This window comes from Bos mutus, chromosome 10 (genome assembly GCF_027580195.1).
Source record: "Bos mutus isolate GX-2022 chromosome 10, NWIPB_WYAK_1.1, whole genome shotgun sequence".
Classification (NCBI taxonomy): Eukaryota; Metazoa; Chordata; class Mammalia; order Artiodactyla; family Bovidae; genus Bos; species Bos mutus.
In genome coordinates, this window is record NC_091626.1 from 11,346,009 (window position 1) to 11,362,656 (window position 16,648).

The following is a 16,648-nucleotide window of genomic DNA, read 5'->3' on the forward strand; positions in this document are numbered from 1 at the left end:
TGTATTTTTAATCTCCTTACACTGGATATTCCCCATCTGCCCCTAAGCCTACTCTCCCCCTGCACTGTGGCCCTCATGATTTTTACTGTCTGGGTTACACTTGGGTTTGGCCAGTGGGAGGAACAGGCCGAAGAGCAGGAAGATCTTCCAGGAAGGTCCCTTGCTGCTTCTCTCCCTCCCTCCCTCCAGGTGGTTCCCTGGCAGCTGTGCTTCCCTGCTTAAGGACAGCTTCTGTTGGGTGGGACACAGCTGTCACGACTCCTCCCTTGTCCCTTCAGCCCTGGGAGTGGTAGCAGCTTCCAAGGGCTCCTCCACCATCTTTGTTGATTCCTTTAACCCTGCCCTTCCCTCTGTAAATATTTCCTTCAGTCAATAGTCCTCAGTTACTCTTTTGAATGTGCCAGCTGTTTCTGCTGGAATGATCATTTGATCTGTTCGATTTGGCATATTTAAAAGAAAAATGAAACACCCGGATCACAGAGTTAAACCACCCAAATCAATTTTTAATAGTACATACCTTTTATAGGAAATACAAAAATATAATTCAATAAAATTTACTTACAAATAAAAGTCACAAAAGTTACCAGGAAAAAAGTAATTATTCTGAAATAAAAATTAATGCCCAATACATGGCCTTGTTCCATGTATACACAAGACTGTAGCTTCTATGAATTGCTAAAATGACATTTATTTCCATAATGTGTATTTCAGGTGATCAAACGCTTTGTAAATTTAAAAAGAAAGTCAATGATAATGCTGTTAGTATAATGATTATAGATATGTTTTAAAAGTGCAATCAAAGAGGAATTCCAACAGAGTCATGTCTGATAAAGGCAGAAGATGGCCATCCTGAGCAGGCATGGCAAGTCCACATATAATAAATGTCTACAAAGACTGTTTCTCTGTGAATAATTCAAGTAGGGGCGCTTCTCAAATTCAGAAAACCATTATTTTTGGCTTAAAATATTAGATTTGACTAAGGGAAGTAATGGAGAAGGAAATGGCAACCCACTCCAGTATTCTTGCCTAGAGAATCCCATGGACAGAGGAGCCTGGCAGGCTACAGTCCTTGGGGTCCCAAAGAGTCAGGAATGACTGAGCAACTAAACCAAGGGAAGTAAACAAACCTCTACTTAAATGTGAACTAATTGTCTTCCCCTGCCTTTCAAAGTCATCAAGTTCTGAACTTGAAGATGTTAATTTTTCCTTGGTTCAAAGCAGAGCTGACATTACATTAGCACAAGGGCAATCTGTCTCTGAAAGTGCACTGCTGAGAGCAGGCCAGGGCACCAAGAGCTGAACTGAATCACACTGAGAATGTAGTGATGAGGCTCGGATTTGCCCTCCACCTGCCCAGGACTTGTAGTCTCCGCCAGTATGGCGGTTAGGGGTCGGTGCTCTTTCTGGCTCTGGGTTGTCGTGGGTCCAGACCACTTTGAGAGTCAGGTCTTTCAGAGGCTTTCTATAGTTTCTGAGAAACCACAGGCCTTATTAGGATCTTAGGAAATTCAAGGACACATTTTAGTACCAGAATTTCTCAGTTTTCTCTTGGAAAAGATGATCCAGGGCCACAGTGAAGCGTGCATGCCAAGTTGTCTCAGACGTGTACGACTCTTTGTGACACCAGGGATTGTAGCCCGCCAGGCTCCTCTGTCCATGGGATTCTCCAGGCAAGAATACTAGAGTGGGTTGCCATGCCCTCCTCCAGGGATCTTCCTGACCCAGGGGATGGAATCCCCATCTCCTGCATTGGCAGGCGGGTTCTTTATCACCAGTGCCACCTGAGAAGCCCCACAGTGAGCCACCCAGTAACAATTCAGCTCAGAACAGAACTGCTTCAGCCCATCCTGTTTCTGGACACCTAAAGTTAGGTGGAGCTGCTTTACAGTATCGTGTTAGTTTCTGCTGTATAGCAAAGGGAATCAGCTATGCATGCGCATTTATCCTGGCTTTTTTTTAAAGACAGTTATTTATTTATTTAGCTGGGCCAGGTCTCAGTTGTGGCATACTGAGTTGAATATCCACAATAGTTTTCCTCTCTTTTCATTCCACTGACTGTCAGGGACAAAGAATAAAATCCAGGTCTTCCTTTATTATAATTCAGTTTTCTGATATACCAGACTAAGTTCTGTGTTTTTTATTTAACTTGAAAATGAGTCAACAAACTTAAACAGGTACGTCTGATATGATTTTTAAAAAAGAAATATTTACATATCCAATATAAGTAATTTTTCTATTACCTTGAAATTTCCATTAATAGTAAGTAATTTACTATTACATAGGATTTTACCTTTCAATTCCTTCCATGTAAATATCAGTGCAAATAAATTTCAGGATTTAGTCATTTAACACAGTGCAAGGAACAGGAATATACTAGGAAACAAAGCTCTGGAAATCTTGGTTCTTAAATGGCTTAAACTCATATTTTGGGACCACAGAGTGAATAATTTTGTTTTCACTAGTGATATTATATCCAAGTTTGTCCTTTTTTTTTTCTTTTTAAATTTCTCAGGCATTATTCAAAAATTTGGGGGGATGATGAGGTAGGGTGAATGATTGTAGGTAACATTTTTATTTGGAGGAAGAAAAGTCATCTGATAAAAGAAATTAATCTTCCAGATCCAGAGTAACTTTAGCATTTTATGTTCAGGAATTACCCATGAGCCTAATTAGTCTTCTTTAGAACAATTTCTTATCTTGGTGGACAGGGAAGCTTTATTTACACATCCAGATTTTAGCTAAGTTAAACTTAGCCTGGTTTGTTTAAATTAGTACAAAAGCAAACCATTCACTTATTCTTTTTAAAATAAGGGATAATTTGATATAGATTCTGTCATAATACACTAATTTCTAAATTGGTTTGGAATCACTCTTAAGTGATCATCTAGTCTGATAACTACTTATAGGAAATAGTTTTGTGTAAGCAATTCAATGAGACTTTGAAAAAACTAATATTCTTTTTTGGTTTTTATTACAGCTATGTTGTAATAACACTCACTGCAAAATATAAAATAAAATAAATAAAGTGTCCACTATATTGAATATCATGCTATAAGGGGAAAAATTTCCTCTAATATCAAGTATTGTACTGAATATCTCAAACTCTAATTTGCAATGCAACCACACTTTAAAAATCTGCTAAATTAAAATTTTAAACTCCACTTTTATCTAATTTTTAAAATTAGTATATCCACACAAACTATAAATTGCTATTTGGGGGGAATTCATCACATACTATTCCATTTTCAAATCTTTTGTTTTATAGCTTATTTTTGTAACATTTCAGATGAGTTTATACTATAACTAAGATTTAATTAAACAGTGCAAATTCACTGAAATATTTTGATGCTGAATTTATACAATGCCAAACATTTAGATTTAGAAATATATTATGGTATGACTCACTGTATGATTTCCTATAGAGCATGAGTCAAGCCATGTTTCCCAGATAAACATACAGACATGAATTTTGCTACAACACCATCATCCTACAAACTGTGTCAGTCACAGCCTCGACATCAGCATTAAAAGAGTTCAGTGTAACTGAAGAACTGACCAGATTTTTCAGTTTTTAATTCTAATATTTGCTTCAGACGTAGCCACATACACCCTTCCCTGGAAATAAAAAGTAAAATATTAATGAGAATTACTTCTCTTAATAGTCTACTATTTATCGCTGAGAGGAAAATTCCTAAAGTCCTTTTCGTTACCATTAGCTTGACAGATGTTATAAAATAAATAACCTGACACTCTGACACACATCTTCTCATGGATGGGGAAAAAAGCTGACATTAACCAACTGAGCCTACTCTTCTGTGAGTAATACTATCGTGACAAGAGCATGCTCCCACATATACAAACATACAGTACAAAGTACTTATGATTTTCAAACTCATTGTCCAAAGAAAGGGTTTGATAAGCAATCACAAGACACCAGGCTTGGTTGCTTGCCCAAATCCACTTCCTAAAGAACACGTAAGTTTTTATCTGGTTAGACTGTACACTGTTATGTTTATAATGGTACTAGCCTAGAAGATTAAAATAGAAAACACAGTAACTATTTAGGGTTTTAAACAAATTACAAAACTACATGCTTTCTCATTCAACAAGGACGCTTAAATCCAAAGGCACGGGATCATAAATACATTTGGTTGTTCCTCCGAAGACCATGAACATGTTCCTTGAGGGTAGGTTTTATAGATCCTTCCGACACCTTGCAAGAAGTGCCTTGTCAGCACATCTATAGCCCAAACCACTCCTGAAATGTTTGTTTGCTCTGTTTCATTAGGGTAACGTCATTGTCTTTATAAATTTTTTTCCATTTCTCTAAGGAACCATTTCAAAATGATCTTCCAGATGGTGGTTAACTAGCACTTCTTAACTACCATCCTCAAAGGTCAATCTGTTTACTGGCATTTGACTGTGTAGAACAGGAAGTTTGTGTTGCTTCTTGTGTTCTTAATGAAACCCGACAGCAGAGGACTGAACGCATTAGTCTCAGAACAGGAGGTCTCAGGATGGCAAAGACCCAAGGGTCAATTATTGAGTTAATTGATAAAAATCTAAGAGCTTGGAGGTCCCACTTTTCTTTCCGGGAAGAGTTTTCATTCATATATGCAAAAATCTGTAAGAAGCAAAAGGGGGGAAAGACGTCAGTTTTATATTGTAGCAGTAGATAGGCTTCGACCATGTGCAATTTCTTAAGGCTGAAAAGCAAAATGTGTTTTGTGTGGTGGCTGTGGTGCTGAGAGGGAAGTTGCAAAATCTCACCCCTCTCACACAAGTTTATGCCTTAGGGACACTCTGAAACAGAAGTATTGTCTCCTTTTGATAGATGGGGAAGTGAGGGAATAACAATGTGTGGCACTGACTTTCAAATACTGAATTATGATAATTCAGTGACAGAGGGCACACAACAGAGCTTATGTTCTGGCCACTGGGCTGCCTGGGTTTGAATCCTGCCTCCAAAAATAGCTCTGGGACCACAGGTAAGAAAACTAACCTTTTTGTGTCTCCCTTTCTACATCTCTAAAATGAATGACAATGATAACAATACCTATTCTTGGGATTGTTGGGAAGATGACAGGAAGTCATCCATGTCAGCTACCGAAAACAGTGCTCCCTTAAAACGTGCCCCACAATGATAATCCTTATTATCTTCATTTTACCAGTGAGGACACCATAGGGCAGAGACAGCAAGGGATTTGTCCAAGTTCCCAGGACTGGTTAGTGGACAACTCAGGACACAAAGGTTGACAAAGGTCCATCTAGTCAAAGCTATGGTTTTTCCAGTGGTCATGTATGGATGTGAGAGTTGGACCATAAAGAAGGCTGAGTGCCGAAGAATTGATGCTCTTGAACTGTAGTGTTTCAGAAGACCCTAGAGAGTCCCTTGGACTGCAAGGAGATCAAGCCAGTCAATCCTAAAGGAACTCAACCCTAAATATCTATTGAAAGGACTGAAGCTGAAGCTCCAGTAATTTGGCCATCTGATGGGAAGAGCCGACTCATTAGAAAAGACCCCGATGCTGGGAAAGATTAAGGGCAGGAGGAGAAGCGGGTGACAGAGGATGAGATGGTTGGATGGCATCATCAACTCAATGGACGTGAGTTTGAGCAAACACAGGGAGATGATAAAGGACAGGGAAGCCTGGCGTGCTGCAGTCCATGGGGTCACAAAGAGTCGGACATGACTGAGCTACTGAACAACAACAGGACACAAATTCCAAGTCCCTTGACACCGAGCAGTGCTCACTGTTTGCGACATCCAGGTCGCCTATGTAGGCCAAAGGTCTTCAGAAAAGTCTTAAACACTGGAAAGCTGACACATCATTACACCTTGGCCAATGTTCTCAAAGTGGTATACCAGCTCTCATCTGATTCCTTAGGTATTTAGGGAACACACAACTTTTGGATCAGATTGCAGAGAATGGAACAGCACATACCCGATAAAGATCAAACACTTCCACATAGCTTACAGAAAAGAGTGAAACATGTAAATCATACCCAGTCGTTTGAAGCCAGTTCTTTATAGAGCTCCAGGGCCTTTCTTACCAACTGCAGAGGGTGAGTTAGAGACCTATTTCTTCTTTCCTCCACTCTCCCTCACCAGAAGAAGGAATAGTTTCTCTCCTATCCCCCTAGTACTTAATTCTGCAGGCATCTGGCAACTGCATATACAAAGCAAATTGCAGGGAGGGAAAGAGTAGTCATCTTCGGGTTGCTTATGTTAGGACAATATCGGGAAGGTTTGGCAGCCGTAGGTGTTTATGCCAGAGAATCTTGGCTTAAGGGAATGGAGAAGAGACTTGGCAGATGAGCAAAGGGAAAAAAAAAAAAACTGAAGGTGGATGTCCCTGAATACAGAAAGAAGAAAAAAGTTAGGTGGAGATATGCAAGGGAGCAATACTTGTCTTGTCAGCTAAATTATTTTAGATGAGAAATTTACAGTACTTCTATGGTATATTTAAAGAGCAATTTAAATATTGCTCTTTAAATTGTGACTCTTAAAATTGTGCATCTAATTATGGCACAGAATTGACTATAAGGTCTTGAATCCGGCTATAATTCAGTGTGTGTGTGTGTGTGTGTGTGTGTATATATATATATAGAGAGAGAGAGACAGAGAGAGAGAGGGCTTCCCTGGTGGCTCAGATGGTAAAGAATCTGTCTACAATGCAGGAGACCTGGGTTTGACCCCTGAGTCAGGAAGATCTCCTGGAGAAGGAAATGGCAACCCATTCCCATATTCTTGCCTGAAGAATTCCATGGACAGGGAAGCCTGGTGGGCTACAGTCTATGGGGCTGCAAAGAGTAGGACACAACTGAGCGACTTTCACTCACTCAAAGAGCCATTTTGGAGTTTTGGAATTCAGGATGATATTGTACATAAACCTGATAGATTAAAATATATTAGTCACTACACACACATACAACTGAGTGTTGTGTCATAGAAAAAGTTTGTAGCTGGGTTTATGACCTAATCTCACCCAAAAACTATAACACTGGATTGTCTAATGAGCCACATAGAGAGGGCTCAGCATTCCAGTGTCACAGTTCACATGTGCAGATGAGTCAGGTTTTCAGTGGCAAGATCAGACCATAGTTTCTGGTCTCTTTAGAGTGTGACTGACCAATGAGAAGTAAAAAATGGTTTCAGAGGATGAAGCAATTCTGTACTTTATTTCCTTTTCATCCACTATACTGAGTAATTTTTAGAAATGCTTAAAATTTGCATTTTAGGAGGTGGCCAATATGTGCATGCTTGTCGAGGTTGTGTCTGACTCTTTTCGACCCCATGGACTGTAGCCCGCCAGGCTCCTCTGTCCACGGAATTTTCCAGGCAAGAATACTAGAGCAGGTTGCTATTTCCTCCTCCAGGGGATCTTCCCAGCCCAGAGATCAGACCTGCATCTCCCACATTGCAGGTAGATTTTTTTATCCACTGAGCCACCTCTGTACCCATTAAACACTAACTCCTCATTCCCCTCTCCCTTCAGCCAATCCTGGATTTTCATTACAGGCTTACACAATGGATCTAGGTCAATTAATTAATAATGTTTCATTTATATTCTGGAATTCAGTTTCAGAGGCTGGTAGACTGTATACATGTTTTTGTACATGCTACTAATAAATTTGCTATGAGAAAAATATCAAGGACAAATGTAAACCAGTCAAGTGAGTTTTAATTCCTTAGGACAGACTCTCTACAGGGCTTTGCTAAGAACAGAGAGCTTGTGATACCTACAAAGCCGCACCAATGAAAGTTAGTGTCCTTTGGATTTGTCTTCCACTGAATCCCCTCAGCCTCCACGTAAAACTTCATCTTGGCACTGACCTGGCGCTGTTTGTTTTAGCTATTTCCCTACCTTTAATGCAACTACATAGCACGTTCAGAATTTTAGAGCAAATAAGAACCTTATTTGGCTGCTCATTGAAACCACCTGAGGATCATTAAAAATACTCTGATGGAAAAAAATAATAAAGAAATAAAAATATTCTGATGGCTTTCTCCCTCCCTCAGAGACTCTGATTTTATTAGTCTGGGCTATAAGCTGGGTGTCAGGGCTTTTAATGTGCCCCAGGAAACTCTAGGGCTTCCCTGGTTGCTCAGTGGTAAAGAATTTGCCTGTCAGTGCAGGAGACATAAGAGATATGGGATCAATCCTGGGTCAGGAAGATCCCCTGGAGTAGGAAATGGCAACCCACTCCAGTATTCTTGCCTGGAAAATCCATGGACGGATGAACCTGGAGGGCTACAGTCCATAGGATGGCAAAGAATCAGACGCCACTGAGCATGAATGCATACACAGGTGATACTAACACAGTGCAAAGTTGAGGCCCACTGCTTTAGACCCTTACCCAGTACCTGAAATAGTTTACAAGTATTCATCCATCACACTTAACAACAAAAGACCTACTGAGGCCTGGCCAATTAAACATGACTTGGAGTTTCCAGAGTTCAGTTCCTGATTATTAATATACAATGATTTCTTTTGAAAATGGAATCTTATGGGAAAAGTAGCTAATATTTACTGAATACTTTTGTGTCAGGTCTGGTGCTAAACAATTTGTGTCTTGTTGTATTTAATCCTTCTACAAATCTGTAAAAGTGTTATTAGTCCCATTTTTGTAAGAAAGAGATCAAGGCTTAGAAGATTAGTTACATTGACCCAAATCATACCATGGGTAAGCAGGGAAGCCTTGCAGCCACAGAAGCAGGACCAGACTGTCTTCTTAGCCACTACACACTCTAGCACCATCTGCATAAATACCCTATGATGTGAAGTGTTACATGACATTCACCACTGACTGATTATGGGTTTGTAGGAGATTTCTTTCCAAATGTGTCACAAAGATTTATGGGTATTACTGCTCCTGTTTATAGATTTAAAAACCATGGCTATCTAAGAAGCTCTTGGCTTTCTTTGGGGCTTTTCTTTCCTCCACGCTTTCCACAGCCAAATGGCAGGCAGTGACAATCACCTTGCCCAAGAGGGCAGACATAACACATCACTTCTCTTTAGGGAAATGGCCTGTAGTTCTTGCTGTCTACCTTTTTAAAATTCAGTGTGATCATATCAGTGTTCACAACCACCATTTCATATCATATGCAGAAGGAAAAGGTGTCAAGTGAAAATATTCATGTAGAAAAACTTTCTCTTAAAAGGTAAGGTGTATTACAATTCTTTAACAATCCCCAAACAGGAGAATGGATACATGTACAAGTGTGGCTGCATCATTTCACTATACACCTGACACCATCACAACATTGTTAATCATCTCCAATATAGAGTAAAAAGTTTTTAAAAATCCCCAAATACATCACTGATGATGTTTGAATGATAAAGGGCCTTCTAGGATTGCGTGTGGGAGAAGGCAATGGCACCCCACTCCAGTACTCTTGCCTGGAAAATCCCATGGACGGAGGAGCCTGGTAGGCTGCAGTCCATGGGGTCTCGAAGAGTCAGACACGACTGAGCGACTTCACTTTCACTTTTCACTTTCATGCATCGGAGAAGGAAATGGCAACCCACTCCAGTGTTCTTGCCTGGAGAATCCCAGGGACGGGGGAGCCTGGTGGGCTGCCGTCTATGGGGTCACACAGAGTCGAACACGACTGAAGTGACTTAGCAGCAGTTTTGCGTGCATATTAACTCAAAATATCACCAGGCAAAGTTTATCATGGTTATGCATAGAGATTTCTGAATTTCTCTTTCATTACTACTAGAATTCTGATATTGTGCAAGTATGTAATCAACAAATTTCAAATCAGTTTTACAACCCCCTTCATGTTAAATTTTACATAAAGAGTACCAGGAATGAATGAGGGAAATTCCAGTACTGTTTACTTGCGTTTGTTCTGTATTTGAAAGATCAGATTTCCACTAATCAGATTTACCTAAAAATTAGAGCCCTAAAGAATTCTAAAGATGAAGAAATTTTTAGAATGAGTCAATGGTTCACTCTTGAAATTTTAGAACCGAATAAAATGCATAAGTACTTTATCCTAATGACATGAGGAAAACAGTTTAAAATGACCAGAGGCTATTAACAGTTATTAGGAAAGTAGTGAGAAAGTGGCTAAATATAGGTTGGAAATTTAGAGACAAACAGTATCTGAGTCAAGAATGGATGTCTGATGTGTTTCCTGTGTCCTGTCTCATTTCAGGAAGAAAGAAAGTTTCCCTCTATCTCTGTGAAATGATAATAACATGTGATTAATATGAGGAATTTATTAATTTATACAATATTCCTTTAATGCAAAAACCATATGGAATATGTTATCGGTCCTATGCATGATTTTATATTGGATAGCCAAAACAATGCTTTTTTAAAAGATCAATTAAGAAATGTTTAACAACAAAACTTTATGTGAGGAGTAATCAGATTATTTCTTAATTTAGACCAGTATTTACACTAGCGAATCTTCTAAAATCTCAGACTCAGCCTTTTAATGCATAGGTCTGTGCAGAAGCAAAAAGAAACTGCACCCTCGGTCCCAGCTGAGGCCCCTTGATCTGCTGTGGAGAAAAAGGTCTTTGCCACTGTATTTTTACAGCTAAAAGTTGAGATTAAGAGACAAAGTGGTGCAAATATTTATAACATCTTCACAACTCTCTTATAAATCTTGGGTTGATCTTTTCATGGGCTTCCCTGATAGCTTAGTGGGCAAAAAATCCATCTGCAACCCAGAAGACACAGAAGATACAGGTTCAATCCCAGGGTTGGGAAGATCCCCTGGAGGAGGAAATGGCAACCCATTACAGCATTCTTGCCTGAAAAATCCTATGGACAGAGTAGCCTCGTGGGCTGTAATCCAAGACATTGGATTTACAGAATCAGACATGACCGATTAACTAATCACAAGCACACAATCTTCTCATATGTTACCCCCAAATAAGTATTTTCTTTCTGATGGTATTGTGGTTAAAAGCATAGGTTCTGTGTTTAAACTGCCTGCCTTTGAATGCTGGCTCCAGTATTCACTAGCTTGGGACCCAGGGTAAGTTATTTGCCTCATTTGTAAAATGGGAATAAAAATGCTACCTCTATGACCGATTGTTGTGAAGGTAATGGGTTAATATATGTAAAAATTAGCACTCAAAAATGTTAGCAATTTTGATGGTGGTAATAATGACCTGAACTTCATTACAGCGTACTGAGCATTTTACATTCTGAGTTTCACTTCCCACGCTTCGGAAGTCCTAGGCTGGCATTCTTGGAGGAAGCAGTAATTGTAACTTGCCCATACTTTGGGACAATGGTTGACATCAGCAGTTCAGGTTTCCTCAATGTCCTACCCCTCTTTCCTCATTCCTGGGTTGCTGAGCAGGCTGGAGTCCCACTGGGTACACAGCTATGAGTTCTCCTTGTCGGGCCAATGGTGTGGCCCACTTCTTGTGTGTTGAGTTAGTTGCTCAGTCATGTCCAACTCTTTGTGGCCCCATGGATTGTAGCCCACCAGGGAAGACCTGTGGCCCACTTTGAGGGCCCAGAAAGCAGTTCTGTTATCTCAAGGAAGAAAGAGGCAGAGAGAGGGCAGATTGCTAGCATTTTCTGGAACACAGGAAATTAGTTAGAATAGTTCATTAATAATTATTTTACATTGATTCCATTTTTCACTGATGCTATTTGGATATGTTGGGTTAAATAAAATATTTTAGTTAATAATTAATTTCATCTTTTTTTTAAGCTTTTTGTTATGTGGCTACTAGAAAATTGGAGAAACGCTGGACTGGATGAAGCACAAGCTGGAATCAAGATTGCCGGGAGAAATATCAATAACCTCAGATATGCAGATGACACCACCCTTATGGCAGAAAGTGAAGAAGACCTAAAGAGCCTCTTGATGAAAGTGAAAGAGGAGAGTGAAAAAGTTGGCTTAAAACTCAACAGTCAGAAAAATAAGATCATGGCATCTGGTCCCATCACTTCATGGCAAATAGATGGGGAAACAGTAGAAACAGTGACAGACTTTATTTGGGGGGGCTCCAAAATCACTGCAGATGGTGATTGCAGCCATGAAATTAAAAGACATTTGCCCCTTGGAAGAAGAGCTATGACCAGCCCAGACAGCATATTAAAAAGCAGAGACATTACCAACAAAGGTCCGTCTAGTCAAAGCTATGGTTTTTCCAGTGGTCATGTATGGATGTGAGAGTTCGACTATAAATAAAGCTGAGTGCTGAAGAATTGATGCTTTTGAACTGTGGTGTTGGAGAAGACTCTTGAGGGTCCCTTGGACTGTAAGGAGATTCAACCAGTCCATCCTAAAGGAAATCAGTCCTGAATATTCATTGGAAGGACTGACGCTGAAGCTGAAACTCCAGTACTTTGGCCACCTGATGCAAAGAACTGACTCACTAGAAAAGACCCTGATATTGGGAAAGATTGAAGGTGGGGGGAGAAGGGGACAACAGAGGATGAGATGGTTGAATGGCGTCACCGACTCATGGACATGAGTTTGAGTAAACTCCGGGAGTTGCTGATGGACAAGGAGGCCTGGCGTGCTGCAGTCCACGGGGTCGCAGAGTTAGACACAACTGATCAACTGAACTGAACTGAGAAAACTGGAGATTCCTTCTGTGGCTGGCATTTGTGGCTCACAGGGTATTTCTGTTGGGCTGTGCATGCTCTCTTAGAAAAACAGGAGAATTTCTGGAGGCAACCAGAGGCCTTTGCCTTGTCCACCAGAGCCCTGGTTAGGATGTGTGGAAATGATTCCTGCCTTGGGTGGGAGATTGGTGTAGGCCATTTCTTTTTCTATTATTAATTAATTACTTTTTCATTGTGGCAAAAAAGCATATCACATAAAATTCACCCTCTCAACAGTTTCTAAGTGTATAATTAAATACTGTTACCCAATGCACATTGTTGTGCAAAAGATTCCCCAGAACCTCTCAGCCCAATCCTACATGGCTGAAACTACATCTGCAAAACAACTCCTCCTACCCCTCCCCCAGCCCCTGGCGTGCACTGTTCAATTTTCTGTTTCTATGAGTTTGACTACTTCAGGTACCTTCTCTAAGTGGCATCATACAGTATTTGTCCTTCTGTGACTGGGTGTAGGCCGTTTCTGAGCACAATTTTCATGTACACCAAGTAGAATAAAAGGACATGGGGGAAAGCACCCCCAGAGACCCATGCCAAGCATTCTGAAATAGCAGAATGTAAAGCACCATTCTGTAGCCTTGACTTTTGAATTGTCAGATAAGCCTTCCAAGAAATAAATTAATTCTGGACAGTGTAGCATTTCATAACGTTTAAAGCACTGTATAAATGAAAGTTACAAGTACCAATAATCCATAGATAAAATAAAATTAGTTAATGGTGCATGTAAATGTCCTTATTAAGAGATGACTTGATACTTCCCGTTTAAGGTACAGTTCAAATATCTGTTTTGTGACAGGCATCATCTCTTTCTTTTCACCAAGACTGTGGCAGGTTAAGAGTCAACTGTTTATTCCCTGTAGGAGCAATCCTGTGCTTCTGAAGATTAGGAAGTGGAGATGCTAAAACTCAGAGTTCTCATTTCTCTGTAAGAGGTCAGCACTTGCTCAGATACATCCCAGGCTCTGCTACCCATGTTACATCTTAGGAGGTTCAAACTTACAGCATCATGGAACTAACTGCTGGTATTGCCTCCAACCAGGGCAGCACCCAGCCCAGAACCTAGGCAAGGGGTTTCTCCAAGCAACCAGTCTTTCCTCTACTTATTATCATGAACATATTATGAATTTTAATGGCAATCAAGAGTTATACTTCCAATATACATGTAATTTGGGAATCCTGTAAACTAGATTTTGTTGAACAAGACAATGAATGTTCTGGATTTCTGCAATGTGGACCCTTCTCACCTGGGACCATTCTTAATGGCAGCTGGAATGCTACTGGTTGGGCATCACATTTTGCTTTGAGAGAAACAGAAGGCAGAGCCTAGAGAACTGGCACCAGCTGATTGGGGTGGCCTGGAGGACTGGCCTGGAGGTGAACTACAGCTCAGGGAAGTCAGATTGTAACTGACAACTATCCAAAGGTAGATGGGAACTGCTTCTTCCTCAGATAGGAAGCCATTCTAGCCTTGTAGACTGGAACTGGCTCTAAGATGGGGTCTGGGCTGGCTTAGTGGAGGACCAAGACTCCCTTTCAGGGGTGCTGTGTCACCGTATGAGAAACACTAGCATGCTGCTGCTGCTGCTGCTAAGTCACTTCAGTCGTGTCCGACTCTGTGCGACCCCATAGACGGCAGCCCATCAGGCTCCACCGTCCCTGGGATTCTCCAGGCAAGAACATTGGACTGGGTTGAAACACTAGCATAGAGATGCCCATTTGCTGGGGTTAGGGAAGCAGGAAGTGGAGTAAAGGTGAGACTTGAGAGGGGAAGGCAATAGACCTTTACAAATTAGGTCATATTTTTACAAGTTGTGAAAATCTGTGTGGTGGTGGAAAGGGTGGGAGTAAGAGGAAAGAGTGTAAGAAGGCTGCACCGAGCTCGGCTGTAGAAACCAAATGAGTGCCTTACCGTGAAAGGCAAGGAGCAGACGGCGAAGGTGATGGTCATGATAGCCAGGAGAATAAGATGGTCCGTCTCCTCCGCCATGGATACCCTTTCCGCTCTCCTGTGGCTGCTGCCCAAGGAGGGTCCACAGCGGCTTCTCCTGCCCCGGCGGTGCATGTGGATGAGGTTGACGATGACACTGAAGTTGCAGGCCAGCACGGCGATGATGAGCAACATCAGCAGAGTGGCGTAAAGCCGCAAGTACGTGGTCTGCTTGTGTCCGATGAAGCACCACGTCCCTGGGTTGTACTGGGCATACTTCCAATGATCCAGCAGCGGCAGGGAGCAAAAGAGCAGGGAGACTATGTAGATAGTGGGCAGCACAGCCAGCCCACTGCGGCGGGTGACTCGGCGCTGGTAGAAGTAGGGGTGTCCGATGGCTAGGTAGCGCTCCAGGGCCATGGCGAAGAGCATGAGCATCGTGGCCAGGCTGAAGAAGGTCATGGAAAAGGCAAAGTAGGTGCACACGCGCCTCTCCGGCCCCAGGGCCACCAGAGTCCGGTTCTGCGCATACGAAGCCAGCACCACGGGGCTGATGAGGCAGGTCCCAAGCAGGTCGGTGAGAACCAGCTCTGTCACCAACACGTGGAACAGCGAGATGGAGTTTCCGCGGCCCTCGCTACGCCCTGAGTCCCCCCGCCAGCGGCGCACCAGGAGCGCCAGCGCAATGAGGTTCCCCAGCACCCCGGCCGTGAACATCACGGAGCTGATGGCCGGGCTTTCTCCAGAGGGGAGCCACAGTGGCTCTTCGCGGTTCTCGGACTGGGAGTCGTTGGAAGTATTGCCCATGGTGGGGTGCCGGGAGGAGAGACGCGTCCTTTTCTCCCGCCGGCGCGCACCTGGCGGGAGGTGGGGTCTGAGAGCCCAAGTGCTACGAGACTCTGAGCGAAGGGGAGGGATCCAAATCCAGAGCCCCCTGCCGGTCCCCGGGGCTCACCGAGGGCGGCCTCGGCCCGGGTCTCCTGCGGCTCCCGGAGAGGCCGCGCGGCTGTCGCATCCTACGGTGCCCCGGGCGCCTCGGGGGACCCGCCGGCGCCTCCTCCGCGTCTCCCGGGGTGGCGGCGGTCCAGGGGCGAGAGCCGGCGAGTTGCCGGGAGGTGGACGCGTCACGCTACGAGTCTCTCCGGGCGCGCGGGGGCGGAGACCGGCCAGGCGAGGGGCGTGGGTGGCCGGTGAGAGCAGCGGCCCTGGTCCCTAGCTCAGGCGGCTGCTCGATGCCCACAGGCTGGCTGACCACCGCCTGGACGGTAGTCCTTTAGCCTGGCCGAGGGCCTGGTGGGAGTGCGGGGCACAGTGTGGGGTACTGTGTCGGCACAGCGTTCACGGAAGGCAACGCCAGGGAGAGCAAAGCGACTCAGCAAGCAATAGAGAAGTTGGGAGGACCCAGTACCGTGAGACGTGAAAAAGGGAGCAACAGACACTAAAGACTGCTGACAGTAAGACCAATGTGTGTGTTTGTTTGTTTGTTTTTAACATTCTCAGGAAGACACATCAGGAAGGCGGGGCCAAAATTAGGAGGAAGTGAAAAGCAAGCCCGCGCATTCGAGCAACCGAGCCATGAGTGCACGCCAAGCTGTCTGTTGCACCGTCGCTTTGATTCGGTTCCCAGCATTTCTCCTTTTTCTATGTCAACACGGTAACGGATAACCACTTGTTTAAGCAACCATTTTTTTAAAGTTCTTTGTAATTGTGTACAATTGTGTTTGTGGGTACAGCTTAAAACCACATTGTTCTCTACCCAAGCTCAGCTGCGAAAGAGAAATGTTGTTCAGCCATATATATATATATATATATATATATATATATATATATATATATATATATAAAATAAGTCCCACGACCCATGCCTGGAAGAGTTTATTGGTTGATGACAGTTTCAGAGACTGGAGATGACAAATTTGGTTTGGTAGTTTCTTACTGCCTACTGTCATTTATTCAGTCATGAAAAAGAGCTGATGTTAAAAACAAACATCAGTTTGACAGCCAACATGTGCTGTGCTGTATTTAGTTGCTCAATCCTGTCCAACTCTTTGCCACCCCATGGACTGTAGCCCGCCAGGCTCCTCTGTCCGTGGGAATTCTCCAGGC

General features: G+C 42.8%; 2 protein-coding genes across 2 annotated transcripts in view; one reads left to right on the forward strand and one right to left on the reverse strand.

The window, feature by feature from the left end:
* Positions 1–482: 482 nt before the first annotated feature.
* Positions 483–15,746, reverse strand: PTGER2 (prostaglandin E receptor 2). Its single transcript, XM_005899960.2, has 2 exons — positions 14,525–15,746; positions 483–4,624 (listed from the first exon to the last, which is right to left on the reverse strand). The coding sequence occupies exons 1-2, from the start codon at positions 15,347–15,349 to the stop codon at positions 4,391–4,393; spliced, it is 1,059 nt and encodes a 352-aa protein (XP_005900022.1). The 5' UTR covers positions 15,350–15,746; the 3' UTR covers positions 483–4,390.
* The window catches only part of ANKDD1A (ankyrin repeat and death domain containing 1A), a 55,452-nt gene continuing 54,151 nt past the window's right edge, over positions 15,348–16,648 (forward strand). Inside the window, 2 exon segments of the mRNA XM_070378482.1 lie at positions 15,348–15,409; positions 15,471–15,732. Of these exon segments, the coding sequence (XP_070234583.1) occupies positions 15,348–15,409; positions 15,471–15,732 (324 nt within the window).

Excerpts from the sequence above, each read along its gene's own strand:
- PTGER2 (XM_005899960.2), bottom strand. The coding sequence starts at position 15,349 with ATGGGCAATACTTCCAACGACTCCCAGTCCGAGAACCGCGAAGAGCCA. Across the intron at positions 4,625-14,524 it reads TCTGCTCCTTGCCTTTCACG|ATTTTTGCATATATGAATGA; the intron begins GTAAGGCACTCA and ends TGCTTCTTACAG.